The 17,762-nt window shown below is 33.9% G+C and overlaps 1 protein-coding gene across 1 annotated transcript in view; it reads left to right on the top strand.

Moving 5' to 3' along the window:
- RASSF9 (Ras association domain family member 9) overlaps window positions 1-5,121 on the top strand; it is a 35,580-nt gene extending 30,459 nt beyond the window's left edge. Inside the window, exon 3 of the mRNA XM_015152376.3 lies at window positions 139-5,121. Coding sequence (XP_015007862.3) covers window positions 139-1,399 — 1,261 coding nt within the window. The 3' untranslated portion in view covers window positions 1,400-5,121. The remainder of the gene's footprint in view (window positions 1-138) is intronic.
- Window positions 5,122-17,762: the final 12,641 nt, after the last annotated feature.

Here is a 17,762-nt window from a genome sequence, read left to right as displayed (position 1 = left end):
CTTCTGACTCTTATTCTCAACTTTAAAATGCCTCTCTCATTAAGGGTAAAAATCTAGAAAGCGTATTAATGTTAAACCATCTTTCTGAGTTTACACAGGCGATGACAGAAATATAATGTGCTTTTGTTTTTCTTTCAGATCTCCAACTAAAGACATGGATTCAGAAGAGAAGGAAATTGTGGTTTGGGTTTGCCAAGAAGAGAAGATTGTGTGTGGGCTGACTAAACGCACCACCTCTGCTGATGTCATCCAGGCTTTGCTTGAGGAACATGAGGCTACATTTGGAGAGAAACGATTTCTTCTGGGGAAGCCCAGTGATTACTGCATCATAGAGAAGTGGAGAGGCTCAGAACGGGTTCTTCCTCCATTAACTAGAATCCTGAAGCTTTGGAAAGCATGGGGAGATGAGCAGCCCAATATGCAATTTGTTTTGGTTAAAGCAGATGCTTTTTTACCAGTTCCTTTGTGGCGGACAGCTGAAGCCAAATTAGTGCAAAACACAGAAAAAATGTGGGAGCTCAGCCCAGCAAACTACATGAAGACATTACCACCAGATAAACAAAAAAGAATAGTCAGAAAAACTTTCCGGAAACTGGCTAAAATTAAGCAGGACACAGTTTCTCATGAGCGAGATAATATGGAGACATTAGTTCATCTCATCATTTCCCAGGACCATACTATTCATCAGCAAGTCAAGAGAATGAAAGAGCTGGATCTGGAAATTGAAAAGTGTGAAGCTAAGTTCCATCTTGATCGGGTAGAAAATGATGGAGAAAACTACGTTCAGGATGCATATTTAATGCCCAGTTTCAGTGAAGTTGAGCAAAATCTAGACTTGCAGTATGAGGAAAACCAGACTCTGGAGGACCTGAGCGAAAGTGATGGAATTGAACAGCTGGAAGAACGACTGAAATATTACCGAATACTCATTGATAAGCTCTCTGCTGAAATAGAAAAAGAGGTAAAAAGTGTTTGCATTGATATAAACGAAGATGCGGAAGGGGCAGTTGCAAGTGAACTGGAAAGCTCTAATTTAGAGAATGTTAAGTGTGATTTGGAGAAAAGCATGAAAGTTGGTTTAAAAATTCACTCTCATTTGAGTGGCATCCAGAAAGAGATTAAATACAGTGACTCATTGCTTCAGATGAAAGAAAAAGAATATGAACTCCTGGCCAAGGAATTCAATTCAATTCATATTAGCAACAAAGATGGGTGCCAGATAAAGGAAAACAGAGTGAAGGAATCTGAGATTTCCAGTAGCAATGGGGAGAGTCCTCCCTTTACTCAAAGAGTATTTAGCAATTACACAAATGACACAGACTCAGACACTGGTATCAGTTCTAACCACAGTCAGGACTCTGAAACAACCGTGGGAGATGTGGTGCTGTTGTCAACATAGTTCCAATGCCTTCTTTCTGACCTGCTTTCGTGTTTTAATGTTTGTTTAATTTAATAGGAAACCTTATTTTAAATATAACACTCTGAAAAAAAATGTAAATCATATTATAGTATTCAATAGTTAATAAAAACTAGAGAAATGTGTTGTTTTTGATGTGAAATTTCCAAGGGGACTTTAAATATTACAAGTTCAAGCAATGAACTATTTATTACAAATGCAGCACAGACAGCTTGTCAGTGGAGAACACAGAAATAATTTGATGGGAATCATATGATAATCTTCCTTAGCTTCTATGGAAAATGATTTACGTAAACTTTAAAAGCAATCCTCCATATTAGACAGCCCAAATATTCAAACATGAAGAAGTAGAATTAAAATGTGCAGTGATATATATTTTTCAAAACTGTATCATTGGAGTTTTTATATCTGTAAAGTATATGGAAGCTACTGTGTTGTAACTGCATTAATTCAAATTTTGGTTCTTTTAATTGATCCTTTGATAATACAACATATCATGTATATCACTTCCTGAACCCTTCTACGTGTTGAGGCCTATGAAACAGGCTGCTGTTGGGACATGTATAAACACTGGCAGGGAATCAGACATATATAGGATATAGATGAGGCAAGGCCAAGTGCTGCATACAAACAGCAATTTTTATAAAGAAGCCTAAAATTATTAAGAGCTATGCATGGGTATTTGCCATCTGGCAATTCAGATCTCCTGACCAAACCCATGTTCATTCACTGAGTGAGGTACAGTGTGGGTTACAGAGAAAATCAGTCAAAGTGTTATTTGTTTGTGTCTTGTCTACAAAAGTTGCAGTGATGGAATTTGGAAACCTTCTGTGGATAAAATAGAATCTGCTGTAATTATTAGCATTTTGTCTCTGAACCTACAGAGAGGAAACCACATGGACAAAAGACTTATTCTGCTATGCTATAATTCAGATTGTCTTATTTCTTCATCTAAAGTGCTTTAAAAAACTTAGTTCCTAAAAAAGTACTAGCAAAATCCCAGACACACTAGTAAGAATCCATGAAATTGAAGGGATTATTTAGGTCTTATCTTGACTGACAATCATTATTATGGCCGACTATGCTTGTTTTTTAATTAGAAATGTGCTTTCTTCTCTCTCCCTTCTTTGCTTACTTTCTTCTTATCTGCCTTCCTGTCTGCCTTACTTCTTCTCTTTTTTCCTGCCTTCATCTCTCCTTCTCCCATCTTCTTTTTTTCCTTTTCTTCCTTCCTGCCAATGAACACATGATGCAATCATAATGAAATAATTATTTTTTATTGTACTGTTAACTGAATACTGCGGCAGTTTATTTTTTATTTAGCTGATACCTTTCCTGTGTGTCAGTGCACATGTAAGTAGAAATATTATTTTAGTTAGTTTCAATATGTGGACATTGGTTACGCATCCTAATCTTTCTCATTTCTTCTCTTTTATTTTTATGCATACTTCAGTGCAGGTTTTAACTCAGTGTTCTTATTGTTTTACTTTCAACATTTGAAAAGTATTTAATTTTTTAAAGCAACTTTATTGTTAACTCATTTAAAAAAATCTATTGTTCCTTAAATTTTCTTAACATATTTATTTATTCCTGCCTTCTCCTGTCTTTTAACTCATCTTTGGGAAGATATTTAGATTTTTCTTATTGCTTCAGTTTCGTGAGCATTTATACTATCATTTCTTGCACCAAAATAGATATTTTCCGGTCTTATGTCAAGTTGGCTGGAAAGAAAAAATAGAAATTTCCATTCCATGGAAAAATACAGTGATAAAGAGTAATAATTCTGACATTGGTTATATATTTTTTCAAAAAGATAGAATTGAATAGTCATCTGTGAAAGGAAAGTTCACCTGCCTAAGAGTCCATAAAATTATTCAACAATATTAGCTACTGACATATTCATTGTTCACTAATGGGGATCAAATTCAGAAGATCATCATAAATGATAAATCAATTGTAACATTTCCCTACAGTGGAAGTAATCTCTTTGAATTACTCTTATCTTTAGTGAGAAAATAATGAAAGAACATGCTTATCTATTTGACTAATTATCTGAATTCGAAAAAGGTTCTGATAAGAAGTAGGCCTGGAGAGATAATTTCATCTTAGAAACTTTGAATTAACTTCTCCTTTTATACAGTTAAGCACAGTGATGCATTTAAGGGTCAATTCTTCCACATTTTACAGTAAATAATGTTTGCAAGTCTCAGAAAGCAGTACCATTGCTTTATAAATTCATTTTAGAATTTCCCTTTGCTCATTAGTTATACAAATGCATTTGTGCTTTCGATCATTACAATCATTATGCTTTAATCATTCATCAGCTACTGTGGTGAACCTCTTAATTTACAGTTATATGTTAGTATATTAACACAAATAGAAGTACTGAAATACAATGCCGTCACGTCTGGATACTGAACTATTTGTTATTAAATTAAGTGAGAATTAGAATTATAAGTATAGAATTTGATAGAAAATAATGTTATTATCTATAGAAATGTTAAAGTATAAATTCTTGAGTAACCTGACAGGTTAACTATGAAATTGCTATATGCAGCTAGAAGAAACAACCAAAGCTGACTGTTCTAAATTTCTGTAACAAGACCTAGATTCATCCTTGTTCATCCTTCCACTTGGAATTCTCCTTTTTCTCCTTCTGCAGTGCTCTGAAATCTTACCCTTTCCACAGTCTTTTTAATGTGCTAGCTCTTCTATGATATGTTTGTTCCATTCAATCAGTTGGAATCTCATCTCTGAACCCAGAAATATTTAGAGGTACTTCTCATAAGAAGCATTTTTATTCTGGCTTAGGCTATATATATTTATGCACTTACCTAATTCCCCTCCTTCAGTGAATTCTTATTATAATACTTTATCATCTGTCTTGTTAGCCTTACTCTTTCCTATTAACTTCTTTGCCCGCTACTCCCTTTCTGAATTGAGTGACTAAATTTTAGAGGTTTGTAGCTTTTGTGTGTGTGTGTGTGTGTGTGTGTGTGGTGTGTGTTTTATACACGGCAAATGATGCTTATACATTTTGTACATGAATGAATATGTATTTTAGAAGACTTAAAACATTAACAGTAATTGAGCTTATAAATTTTGGGAAAGAAAAGTTAAATCTTCACGCTACTATGATTTTTTAAAATGTGACATCAGTTTTTATTTTTATTTTTAATTCATAGAATTACTGACTTAATAAAACCCATATGTTGTCTCTTTTAGCTGATTTAATGGTTATATTTTAGAATTTTTTATTGCATTGTGTGCTTATAAGAAAAAAAACATACTTTAGAGTTAGGTTTTAAGTGGTAGACACAGAAAGTAACTTTAAAATATCCTAAACAAAATATCTATTTCATTTTTCTTCTTAAGTAAAATAACAACACTTCATTAGTGTGTAGAAGCTATTTTAATCCATTAAAATTTTATTTTTATATTTATTTAAATATCTACTGTACATGACAAAATATATTTCTGTGGCTGCATTTTATAATTATTTTCCAAGTAGACATATTGTTCTATTTAAAACATATTTTTCTAGTGACAAATACATTTTATCCTGATATATAGTTTTTAACTATTAGACTATTTCTTTTCATGCTGCCTGATTGGTTTAATAAACATGATGTGACAAATATTAAGTATATATCATTTCTTCATGTTGTAACTGATCCAAAATAATAAAAGAAATAATTATACCATTCATGTGATATGGTTTTTGGGGGTCTTTTATTTGACTATATTAAAAATAAATCTTCTTTCAGTTCGAATTATATAATTGCTACCTTTTTTTTTTTTTTTTTTTTTGACAGAGTCTAGCTTTGTCACCCAGGCTGGAGTGCAGTGGCACGATCTCGGCTCTCTGCAACCTCCACCTCCCGGGTTGGCTTCAAGCAATTGTCGAGTCTCAGCCTCCCGAGTAGCTGAGGCTACAGGCACCCAGCATCACGCCTGGCTAATTTCTTTCGTATTTTTAGTAGAGACGGGGTTTCACCATGTTGCCCAAGGTGGTCTCGAACTCCTGAACTCAGGCAATTTGCCCCCTTGGCCTTCTAAAGTGCTAGAAATACAGGCATGAGCCTCTGCGCCCAACCATAAATTATATAATTGCTAATCTAATACACAATTTATTTTAAGGTTAGTTATTTCATGAAAATATAAATATATAGCAAATAAGATTGAACAAAACTACTTATTAGGTTTTATACATATTTGTTCCAATTTATTGTGGAAGATTATGCAGACTCTTACTCACATTTTTCTTACATAACTCCTTACTCACTCTGAGATGTGGTTATTCTGGAGATGGCCCCATATTGTTCATACAGAGATTCCTTACTCTGTTTGATAGCAGCAGGGAAATTCATTGTATCAATTATAATAATTATTTTAACTAATCTGCTCCTTTGGGGAATTTAGATATTTTCTGATAATTTACTATTATAAACAATGTCATTCTATCAATGCATTTCTGTAAGACTAGATTGTCAGATGTAGGAATATTGGCTTAAAGGGTGACAAAGGCATTTTCAAATTTAGTAAACATTGACAATTTATCTTTATAAAAATTAATCTTTTATTACCCAAGTTGTTAATGTACTCTTCCCACCCACAGCGTATGCTATTTGTCTTTTAACTTGTTTATCTTAAAGCAAAAAATTAAGTTATATAGTTGAATGTATGGATAAAAAAGTCATAAAGTGTTTTTTGGTCATTTTTGAATAGGCCTTCACACTGCGTGATAAATAATTTGTAAAATAATTTCTCTGATGCTTCTTTAGAGTGCATTCGTGCTTTAGTTGTAAACTTTCAACCGTCTGAAATTAAGTTAGTTACAATGCTTAAAAGTAGGGAGATAATTGACTCTTGTTTAGGTGATTACAAGTTATTCCACATTATTTACCAAATAACGTTGTGCCACTGTTTTTAAATATCCCTTTATTGTGAACCAAATTCTGGTACATATTTCGAATCTATTTTTGGACTTTTTCTATCATCCTATTGATTTGGCCGGGTATTCACATTCAAGATCTACATGATTTGAAATTTTGTGACTTTATAATCCTTTTAAGATTTGGTATATTTTAATTATTTATATATTCCTACTACTCGTGTGTATTTTTAAATTTTTCCTGTTCTTGTTTTATACATTTTGAAATATTTATAATCATCTTGCACAGCTACACAAATAGTCTGTTGGTATTTTAAATTGAGATCATGCTAAATTTATATATGCATTTTGTTTGTTTGTTTTTGAGACTGAGTCTTGCTCTGTCGCCCAGGCTGGAGTGCAGTGGCACAATCTCGGCTCACTGCAAGCTCCGCCTCCCGGGTACACGCCATTCTCCTGCCTCAGCCTCCCTAGGAGCTGGGACTACAGGCGCCCGCCACCAAGCCCGGCTAATTTTTTGTATTTTTAGTAGAGACGGGGTTTCACCGTGTTAGCCAGGATACGCTCAATCTCCTGACCTCATGATCTACTTGCCTCGGCCTCCCAAAGTGCTGGGATTACAGGCGTGAGCCACCGTGCCTGGCCTAAATTTATATATACATTTGGAGAAAACTGACTACTTAAATATTGAGACTTATTGTTTGAGAGCCTTATGTGTTTCCTTTTGTTCAAGTCTTCAGTTGTGTCCCTCAGCAGGATTTAAAACTTTATTTTCTTCTTGCACAAGCAGTATAAGATTTATTTCTGAATTTCATACCTTTTGTGTTACTGTCATAAACGAGGTTTGTCTCTCATTAAATTATTCAACTAATAAGTATCTTCATCCAAGTTAAAATTTGGAAATTCCCTAGTCATTGCTTGTTTTAAGCCCTCACTTCAGAACTATGTTGTATCCATTGAATTCAATAACTTCACTGAATATAGTGGATTAATAGTACATTAATTCTTTATAGTGCATTCATGCTTAAGTTTTAAACTTTCAACCACCTATTCAAATTATTCTTACTCTCATGCACGTAAACTTTCTCTCTTACATTATTTTGCATACCAGAAAAGTAAATTGAAAAAGTTAGGAAATTACCTGAAATTTCAAACCAACAACTCTCCTTACCCTAGAAAAACAAGTTAACTGACCAACAAAATTCAGATTAAAACACATTTCAATGCAAAGAAGTCTAAGATTTTTACCTAATTTGCATAGTATAGAATACCTAAATTTAACTAGTAATATTTGTAATGGCCATGACATAAATAAAAATAGGATGTCTATTAATATTGTATCATTGGTCCAGTTAGGAACTTTGTGAGGCTACGAAATGAATGTTTGCATAAGAAAAATGCTTAACCTGCAGAGTTTCTCAGCTGTGGCATTATCGGCATTTTTGGCAGGAGAGTTTTTTGTCTGAGAGACTCTCCCATTAACTGAAAAACATTTAGCACACCAGGATGCCCCCTACAAAATGGCAATGGTATCACTATATACTGGGACAAGCAAAATTGTCTTCTTCTAACCCCTCCTCTCACCCCTGTTTCCAAACATTCCCTAGAGGCTAGTATTGTCCCTGGTTGCAAATAATGAAGTCATATGGGAGTTCAATTATTGTTAGAATAAAATACCACTTATCTTTTAAAAATAAAATTAAAAGAAGAATCAATGACAAGAGCTAGTTATATTAAGTACAAATGCACAGAACAATCTGCTTAAATCAAAGGAAGGAGGGCCTTAGATCCAGCCGGATAATAATTTATGAGACTGAGACATAAACATAAAGATGGGAGACAATTTAGGTTTTTCCTTGAGTGATGATTGACATCATCCTCATTTGCCAGGAGTTCAGCAGCCCAAGTTGATTTCAAAATCTACAGAATCTTGTTCATATGCTTCCATAGGTATGGTGCTTCAGAAAGTGCTGATCAGTTTATCAGTTATTGAAACAGTTGTCTCAGCACAAGTATTCTATAATTTCTACTAGGATGAAACAAAAGTTTCAAAAGACTCAATGTGGGAAGAACAGTTTTCTTCAGTTTTGTTTAATTCATATCTATAGGAGTAAATTAAAACACTAATTATTATTCTGAAATGAGAAAATGTTGCTTACAAGTTACTACTTAAAAATTCAAACGGCGGCCATACAGAAAAGAAAAAGGTAGACTAGAGATTAGAGAACAAGTAGCAGTCATAAATACTAAATTTGTCTCTAAGGCCAGGTGTTGTGGGTCACACATGTAATCCCAGTGCTTTGGGAGGCTGAAGTAGGAGGATTGCTTGAGGCCAGGAGTTTGAGACCAGCCAGGCCAACATAGAGAACCTGTCTCTACAGAACAAACAAAAAAATAAGACTAAATATGTCTATAATGACTCTGGCCTGTAAGTATCAGAATTTTAGGTATTTAGTTCTCATTTTCTCAGCATTGCTAGAGTTTATGCGTTTCTATCATGCAACAGCTCCACCATTCCTATTATTGAACAACTTTCCATTTGAAAATAAAATGAACGAAATGGCCTTCCTTGATAAGTAAACCCCTAGATTTACTTACGGCAATTGGTGTAACATATTGGAAAGTAATTTGGAAATAATAGTATAGATCAACAATTATTCATAGCTTTCAGTCAGCATTCCTACATTTCATAATAAGTAAAGAGAAAATAATCCAAAATGTGTGAAAACATATATGCATGAAATTACTTGCCTTAGCTTTATTCATAATGGCAAATTAAAACCCTGATAATAGAGCAAGTGTTAAGTAGGTTCTGGAGTATTATTGGAGTAAGTTCAGATTACTGAAATTTACAAATACCAATACTTATTATTATAAGACAATACAATAGTAAAATCTAGTTTAAAAGGAATTATTTTACAAATGTATGTAAACAAACTATGCTAAAAAAGAAAACCTACGTAACTAAAAGCAAATCCATATGAAATTGGAAATGCAACATTTTTCTACAAGTTTTTGTATTAACTTGATGATTTCAGGGATGACATATTTCTTTTCCACTATAAACATATTTCAAAAATATAATTTAAAAACTTTAAAACCCGGGCGCGGTGGCTCAAGCCTGTAATCCCAGCACTTTGGGAGGCCGAGATGGGCGGATCACGAGGTCGGGAGATCGAGACCATCCTGGCTAACACGGTGAAACCCCGTCTCTACTAAAAAAATACAAAAAACTAGCCGGGCGAGGTGGTGGGCGCCTGTAGTCCCAGCTACTCAGGAGGCTGAGGCAGGAGAATGGCGTGAACCCGGGAGGCGGAGCTTGCAGTGAGCTGAGATCCGGCCACTGCACTCCAGCCTGGGCGACAGAGCGAGACTCGTCTCAAAAAAAAAAAAACAAAACAAAACAAACAAAAAAAAAACTTTAAAAGTGTTTCCTGTATATAATATCCTTCTAACTTTCTTATTTCTTTGCTGAGGCTCTTTAAAGACTTTTATGAACATGAAACAGCTACAGTGTAATGGGAAATGTCAAAATCAACTAACTGAGAACTGGAAACCTGAAGGCTGTAAACAATTTGAATTCTAGGATGTCAGATTCCAAACTAGAAAATAATTTAAAATAAAAATATTAAAAAGCTAAATTAGATAACCTATAAGGTTTTCAGCTTGGTCAAATTATATTAAATAATGCATTCAATAGATTTGGTACATGCACAACAAATATTAGGTGTTTATTTGTTGGACATGACTCTATTTATTTTATTTTATTCTTCATAGAGCCACCTTAAAAAGAAGTTAAAGTAGCCTACTAACTGAAAAAGAGGGAGTTAAAACTCAAAACTCTGCTTCTCCTGATATATTTACTCTTATCTCTCATTTCTTTTCAGATTAGTTAGGGTGGGGCTCTAGGGTTGTTATTATTGGCCATGATAGACAAAAGAGTCATGGTTATGTTAGTTAAACAATGTATGGCTAGGGAAAAAAGAACAGCGTTTGTGTTTCCAGAACAGAAAAAGCTATTCTGGAAACAGAGGTGGAGAGAATAGTAACTTGTATTATTTATTTTAATATCTCTAGTGCCCAACAGAGATTAGAACCTAATATTTACCAATAAATGTTAATAAAATTAGATATGTAACTAAAGGGCAAGCATAGTGTCGGGAACTTTATAGTTATTCTATAAATGTTAACCCTTATTATTGTAAGTAATGAAAGAAAAGTTAAATGTCTATTACAGGTAAAGTATTGCTTACATACTTTATTTGAAAAGAACACTACTTCCTCTCCTGTTTCCATTACTCAGGGCAAGTACATTGGTACTAAGATATACAATCAAGGTATGGTTTTTCCATTTCAAATACTATTTTTGAAGTTTTAAAATTTATTCTAGGCCGGGAGCGGCGGCTCACGCCTGTAATCTCAGCACCTTGGGATGCCGACGCAGGCAGATCGCGAGATCAGGAGTTTGAGACCAGTCTGGTGAATATGGTGAAACCCTGTCTCTACTAAAAAAATGCAAAAATTAGCTAGTCTTGGTGGCACGTGCCTGTAGTCCCAGCTACTCTGGAGGCTGAGGCAGGAGAATCGCTTGAACCTGGGAGACAGAGGTTGCAGTGAGCTGAGATTGTGCCACTGCACTCCAGCCTGGGCGATAGAGTGAGACTTCATCTCAACAACAACAACAAAAAATTATTCTAAGTAGCAATATCCCAGACAGGGAGCAGAAAAGTTTTATACCTTTTCAGAACTGAAACTAAGATTTTGAAATGTTTGTTAGCATTCTGTGACATTTGCAAGTCACTCTTCTCAAGTAAGTGCAGGTGCATAGCATGGTGATTGGTAATTGCTCTGCTTTCCAAGTACGAATCTTATCACAAAACCTCTAAATTACCTTAGAGGGAAAGAGCCCGAAGATGGATATCAAAGCTACATATCCCTCTTTTAGCATCTACCCATACCACCCCACTCCTGAAGTCATCGTCCAAAAAATTATAAAATACAAAAATGTCAAATAATGTGAGGAATATCAGTTTCACAGAGGATGAGGGTGGTAATGGTAACTGGGATTTATCGTTCAAAAGTAAGACGACTAAGGAGGAAAATATCCTGAGTCGGAGTTTTAAATTTAGGTCAAGCCAAGTCATGAGTCTTTTGGAGGTAATTCCCAAACCTGTTTCCACAACAAACTCACAAAGAGTACTTGTTAAAAATGCAGATTCCTCAACTTTGCCCTGGTGAATTTGATTGAGGTGGTCTGGATTGCAGCCCTAACTTTAGTGATTTTAAATATCTAGCCAAATGATTCTAAAGAAATGGCATTAGAGTGTGGTTTATTAACTTAGCAAAGCTGATGACTAAACACTTTACCAAGCTAAATGAAGGATGTGGAGAGCAAACATTCCTAAAGTGATCCATAGAGCTCATTGACTTGGAAGAAACATAAAAAGCACTAGGTCCCAAGCCAAGGGTAATTGGGAAACAGAAATGTGTTAAAGGGCTGCTCCAGAGACTACAGGTACCCAAGGCTTATTGTCTCTTTTTTAAATGGTGTCTAATCTAAGATGAAAATGATAGAAGAAATTAGACCATTGTGGGAACTCCTGTTATCATACGAGTACTGCAGATATTTTTTAATGTGTCTTACACTATTTTCCTCAAATACGACATTAACAGGACTTGTATATTAGTTAATTGTCCAAAAGTGTTGTTTTTCTTGGCTCAAATTGAAAGTAATTTATTCTACAAAATAACTAAGACAAGCCTCCTTTAAGAAGCCGGACATATTCGGTTCAAATTTGGGTTCAAGCCCTAGTTGCTTGCATGGTTTTAATCAAATTATTCAACTATTCTGTTCATGGAGTTCTTCAACTGGAAAATTGTGATAATAATAATGCCTAACTTTCTGGAATGCTTTAAGGATAGGAGATGTAGCATGAAAAATACTCAGCATCTCACCTTGTATAGAGTAGACTCTTATCATTATAGCAACTATTATTAGTCCAATATTTTCTTGATTATTTTTTTTTAATTTTTTTTTTTTTTTTGCGATGGAGTCTCACTCTGTTGCACAGGCTGGAGTGCAGTGGCCCGATCTCGGCTCACTGCAATCTCTGCCTCCCAGGTTCACGCCATTCTCCTGCTTCAGCCTCCAGCAGAGCTGGGACTACAGGCGCCTGCCACCACGCCAGGCTAATTTGTGTGTGTGTGTGTGAGTGTGTGTGTGTGTGTGTGTGTGTATTTTTAGTAGAGACGGGGGTTCACCATGTTAGCCAGGATGGTCTCGATCTCCTGACCTCATGATCCACCCGCTCAAAGTGCTGGGATTACACACGTGAGGCACCGTACCTGTCCTTTTCTTGATTTTATAATGAAGGGTGCATCACTGTACTTATGTCAGAAAATATGTAAATGCCCATCAGTTTGAACAGTAGGTTTTGCTGCAGTTTTTGGTCTTAGTTCTTGGCGATTATTTATAGAATAACTATCTGTTCATTCTACTGATATTTCATTTGGGTATTTATGCAAATTTCACTCCATCATAAAAGTTTATTTATAATATTTTACTATAGCCCATCACTGAAATAAAAAGTTTGTATGTGGATAAAAATAGAACAAAAACAGAGCTATGAGATCAGATGTAGCACAAGGATTATAATCAATGCATATGTTCTTCCTTGAAGGATGACCACATGTTTATACTTAATTTGAGGCAATAGCCAAAAGTTTTCTAACATCTGATAAGACAAGATAAAGTTGCACTGTATATGGTCATTGAAAAGATTTTCTATTCACAAAATAAGCTGAGCAATTAAAGGCAGTGGTAACATCCACGTATCCCAAAATAAACCACAGAATTTTCAAAGTTAAGAGAGGCTGATGTATTTATGTATTATAAAGATTATTGCTCAGGTATCGAATAACAACTTGTCAAAAAAAAATCTGCCTTATTTTTAGAGAAAAATATTTTTTCCAGTAATACTTAATTATGTTAAGGAATCAAGTTATGGTCAAGGAGAATTACAGATTGTTATATTCCATGTTTTTCTCAAAATAAAGAAATAAAGGTCATAAATATTTGTTATGAAAACCAATATTTTATATACATACAAATTAATCATAATTCTCAATGCTTAAAAGTAATATAGAACAATTTAGAAATTCTTAATGAGAACACTTAGACCTAAAATGCTAATATAACAGAAAAAAAAGCATATGGTTGTTGGCTAAATATATTACAGCATGTATTTATTTTATTCTTCAAAAACTGTTTTTACAAAAACTGTATTATTATAAGTACAGTACAGATATCTTATTTTTAAACACATATTTTATAACAGATAACATCAAGAGTGTTACAATAAAAACTAATTTCCAAAAAATGCAAAAGATTGTAACACAAAAATTATTATGTAAATCTATCGATCAGGACAAAATTTAAATTGCTATACAAAGGAAAACTTGCTGTGGCAAGTGTAAAAATTTATCTCAGTGGTTTGTGTTGTTTTGTCTTAGGTACTCTGTATGAGTAATTATTTTTGTTTATTTGAAAAAAATTGCTTAAGAAACTATGGTGGAATAGAGGATTCAAATTTTAACAAAGGGATGTAAAATTTAAAAAAAAGTGATCAAAAATTAAAAATAATGCTGCAATATTGAGTTTTGAGCCTTATAAAGTGATAGTAGGCAGGTGACTCCTAGTGAGAAGTTGGCAATGGATTTTGTGGTCACACTTTGAATTAAATTGTTCCTTTTCTGAGCTTGACTTGAGTCATTAACCTCAAACCTCATTAGCATTCTTTTCATGCAGAAGTATTCTTTTATAATATTTTGGAGAATAAAAAAGATTCATGTCCACCTCTCAGAAAAAGTGGAGTTGAGAGAAGCTGGGGAAAGTAAAACGCTGAGCAGAAAACAAATTATAATATGGGAGAACCCAGTTAATGACTAAAAGTGATATGTGTACTATAATCATTACAAATATGGTGTCCTGTATTATTTTTAATTTTCTTGTTTGTATGTGGAGGTTGTAATTGCCATTTAGACAAACAAACTTTTAAAAGCATCTGGTCTGCATTTAATTAACTCTACTGTTCACAATGGGCTGTTTGTGTGAAAGATGGATAATACAGTTATCTAGTTTCTTTTGTTGCATCCTTCCTTTTTGCTTCTCCTACAGAATGCCATGTACAATATACCTGTTTATTAGTTGGATACAAAGTTCTTCACTGATAAGGCCAGGGAAAAGTAAATATTAATATGAATTTAAAACTTTATTCTACAGTCTTGGAAATATATCTAATACCTAGAATTATTATTAGAAAAATGTATGAAATCAATGTTTCATATGAAGTATTTATCTTCAACATGAAATACACTACATATTACCACTATTTATAAAAAAAAGAGCTTTCAAACACTCTCCCGTATATTCTTTCTAAAAGTATTTCAATGAAATAACTTATTAATTATTTGAGGATTGTTTTAACAACTACGGAACACTGATAACTTAAAGTCTTCATGATTCTATGATATTAAGCAACACCAATAAGTTTGTATCGAATAGAGGCATATTTGCTAAGAATCTGGCAAACAAAATTTAAAATGTCAATTTTACTTAACAAAAATCTCCCAATATGATTCTTAAAAACAGAAAATCTAATATAGGAAAATAAATCTGGAGGAAAAAGATGGAAGCAGCAAGTTTCCATTTCATCTGGTAATCGTAGGAAATATTAGAACATTTATTACCTATAGCACATGAGAGGAGGGCTTCAAGTGGCGTTATTTATATATCAAAAGGAAAGATAACTCCAGAAGCCTGAAGAACATGGAGGTAGTCAGATTATACAAATTTAAGAAAAACAATTTTTAAAAGGATCAAATGGCATTTAAGTTAAGATGCATCTTAGACATGGATTTTGACCTAATATAAGGGGTGAGTTACCAGTAATCTTTAGAAACATTTATAACATTTTTTAATATCTGTTTATCAATAACATTTAACCATCTTCCTCTAATGTTACTTCACTTTAGTTAAGCTAGAGAGGAGGCAATTTATGACTGACAACTTTGGCAAATAAGGAGTTACATTTTGAATATGGTACAGTTGGAAAGAGACTAGATCCTACTTTTATCTTAATGTATAATTTTAAAAGGATTATTTTAGCAATGAACATGTTGGATACACAAGTAATATACCATTCTTAGAAAGAAAATTACATGGCCATTATTTCACACAAAAAAATAATGAATTGCAATGACTGAGAATGAGGAATCCCCAAATTACTATAAAAATAAAAAATTATCCGCTTATTTTGAACTTAAAATCTTTCAGACTTTTCATACCTACACAAAAAGCAGCTTCTCATATCTAATGAAATTAAAGTATGTGATATGAGTTAAATATTCAAAGCCTGATGTAATGATGTGTTATTACAGATAGACTTAATAGAACCTTGTGAAGGTCTCTGTCACCATGGAAGCTCAGCTGAAACTGGCTCTGTAAGTTTTCGTCTCCACCTTATTGCACCTAAAACCACCATTAGCTAGGCTCATGGGTAGTCAGTACTTTAAGCTTTACCCCACTACCTTAAATTTATAATTAGAGCCAATGCTTAGTGTTCATCATTCCTCATAGAGACAAATTAAATGAGGCTTGAAGAGTATCTGCTTTGTCCATGCTATGTGAGTAATGAGTTTTTATGCATAATGCCAAGGAAATTTCTCTAGATGGTTAGAGCAAGAATACACAAGTCAGGAAAAGAAAAAAGAAAAAAAGATTGATGATAGCTTTCCTAAGCAATCAGTGCTCAGTTGTCAAATATGTGAATCACCCTGGCTGCTGCTTTCTCCTCATTTTGCCTGCATTTTGAGAGATTTAACAGTTAACTCTGTTAACCAGATATCAGTTACTCAAATTGGCCTTTTCAGAATCTCCTTAGACTTATTACTCTACCAAATACTCATATTGAATGTCTCCAAGACCTGTTAATTTTTGTCATCTATTTATCCGAAATTAAATCTTTCTTTAATCATAGTTTTTTTAAAGTTAATTCTGGGAGTTTATGTACTCCAAATCCATCATGTTACAAGAGCAAAAAGAATCCCAGACAACTGAAGGTTTATAGATAGTTCATAGTGAAATTATTACTGAAATTAAGACCTTTGAACTCTCAGAGTGGTTTTTTTCTTCAAATTGCCTCAAGGAAAGTGGATTCTTCACATTTCTCTGTTAATGCAACACTTACTGTCTCAATTCTGAAAAATAATATACTCAACTGTAGCTAAATTATATTTTCCTTAAATATAATCTTCTCTTTCTTAGAAAAAAAATGCATAGAAAGTATCACATTGCCTAGGAAGAACTTGAGCCTGGAGTTTAATTCTCCTGTTACTTACACCAGGTATCCATAGAAACAATGAACTGACAGTTGCAATACCCTGTTTATCTTTGTTCAACTATCTCTTCATGCTTAGTCACTAGAAAAATGCCTACAATTGACATATGTTTGATGAACATTGATTGGATTCAAATTCATGAGTCATTTGACAACTAGAGACACAATTAGAAGATCTGTACCTTTTTATCTATTTCAACAAACAGTTCACATTTTTCTGTGTATCTCCTATGGGAAAATACCAGTTATTTCCAAAGCAGCAGGAGAGAAATGGTTATAAATACTGGGCAATATTTATAAACATTGGGCAATATTTATAGAAGCATTGTTCCTTATATAGCATTAATTTTAAAATGTTTACTTGTTGGTCTGTTGCTTTATTGAAGTGAATATATTTAAATTGTCCATGATGTATGAGCACTGACAGAAATGTACCTCATCTATGTAGCGCCTCCTTAATGAAGCATTTGCACTACCACAGTGTTTCTTCAGTGAGTGCATTTATTCACTCCAAACTTGTAATGGAAGTGAAAGATGACACTTCTTCTCTACGGGAACCACATCAAGTAAATCCTATCATTCATTCTTTCACTCAGTAAATGTTTGTTGCTAGTGGCTCTCAGCTTTTTCAGTCCTTTCATCTTTAAGAGAGGAGTGACACAGGGACATTCCAGAAGTTATCTGTGAAGCTACCCTCTGGAGCATGAGTCACTGTGAGGAGTTGGCCTGCTTGTTTCCCTCACCCTACCCTTTCTACCACTCCCAAGGGACAGCTTGGGAGAAAGAGTTCACTCAAGGTGACAAATCTCCAAACCAATTTGTTTATTCAGGCTCTCCCAGCAATCCATTATCATAGATAATTGAGAGTTGACTGTACTCTAATTATAACAAAGACATCTTGAGGTTTCATCGGTAACCTAAAGCACACAACTCGGGATGGGCAAGGAAGCTGAATTTGGATAGACCTGAACTTCAGGTAGCGCATTTAGCAAAGAGAGTCAGAGGAGGGAGAGTAGATCATAGTATAATAAACGATATGAAAACAAAAATAGTT

This window comes from Macaca mulatta, chromosome 11 (genome assembly GCF_049350105.2).
Source record: "Macaca mulatta isolate MMU2019108-1 chromosome 11, T2T-MMU8v2.0, whole genome shotgun sequence".
Classification (NCBI taxonomy): Eukaryota; Metazoa; Chordata; class Mammalia; order Primates; family Cercopithecidae; genus Macaca; species Macaca mulatta.
Note: the sequence above shows the minus strand (reverse complement) of the source record. Positions and strands in the feature narration are given on the sequence as shown.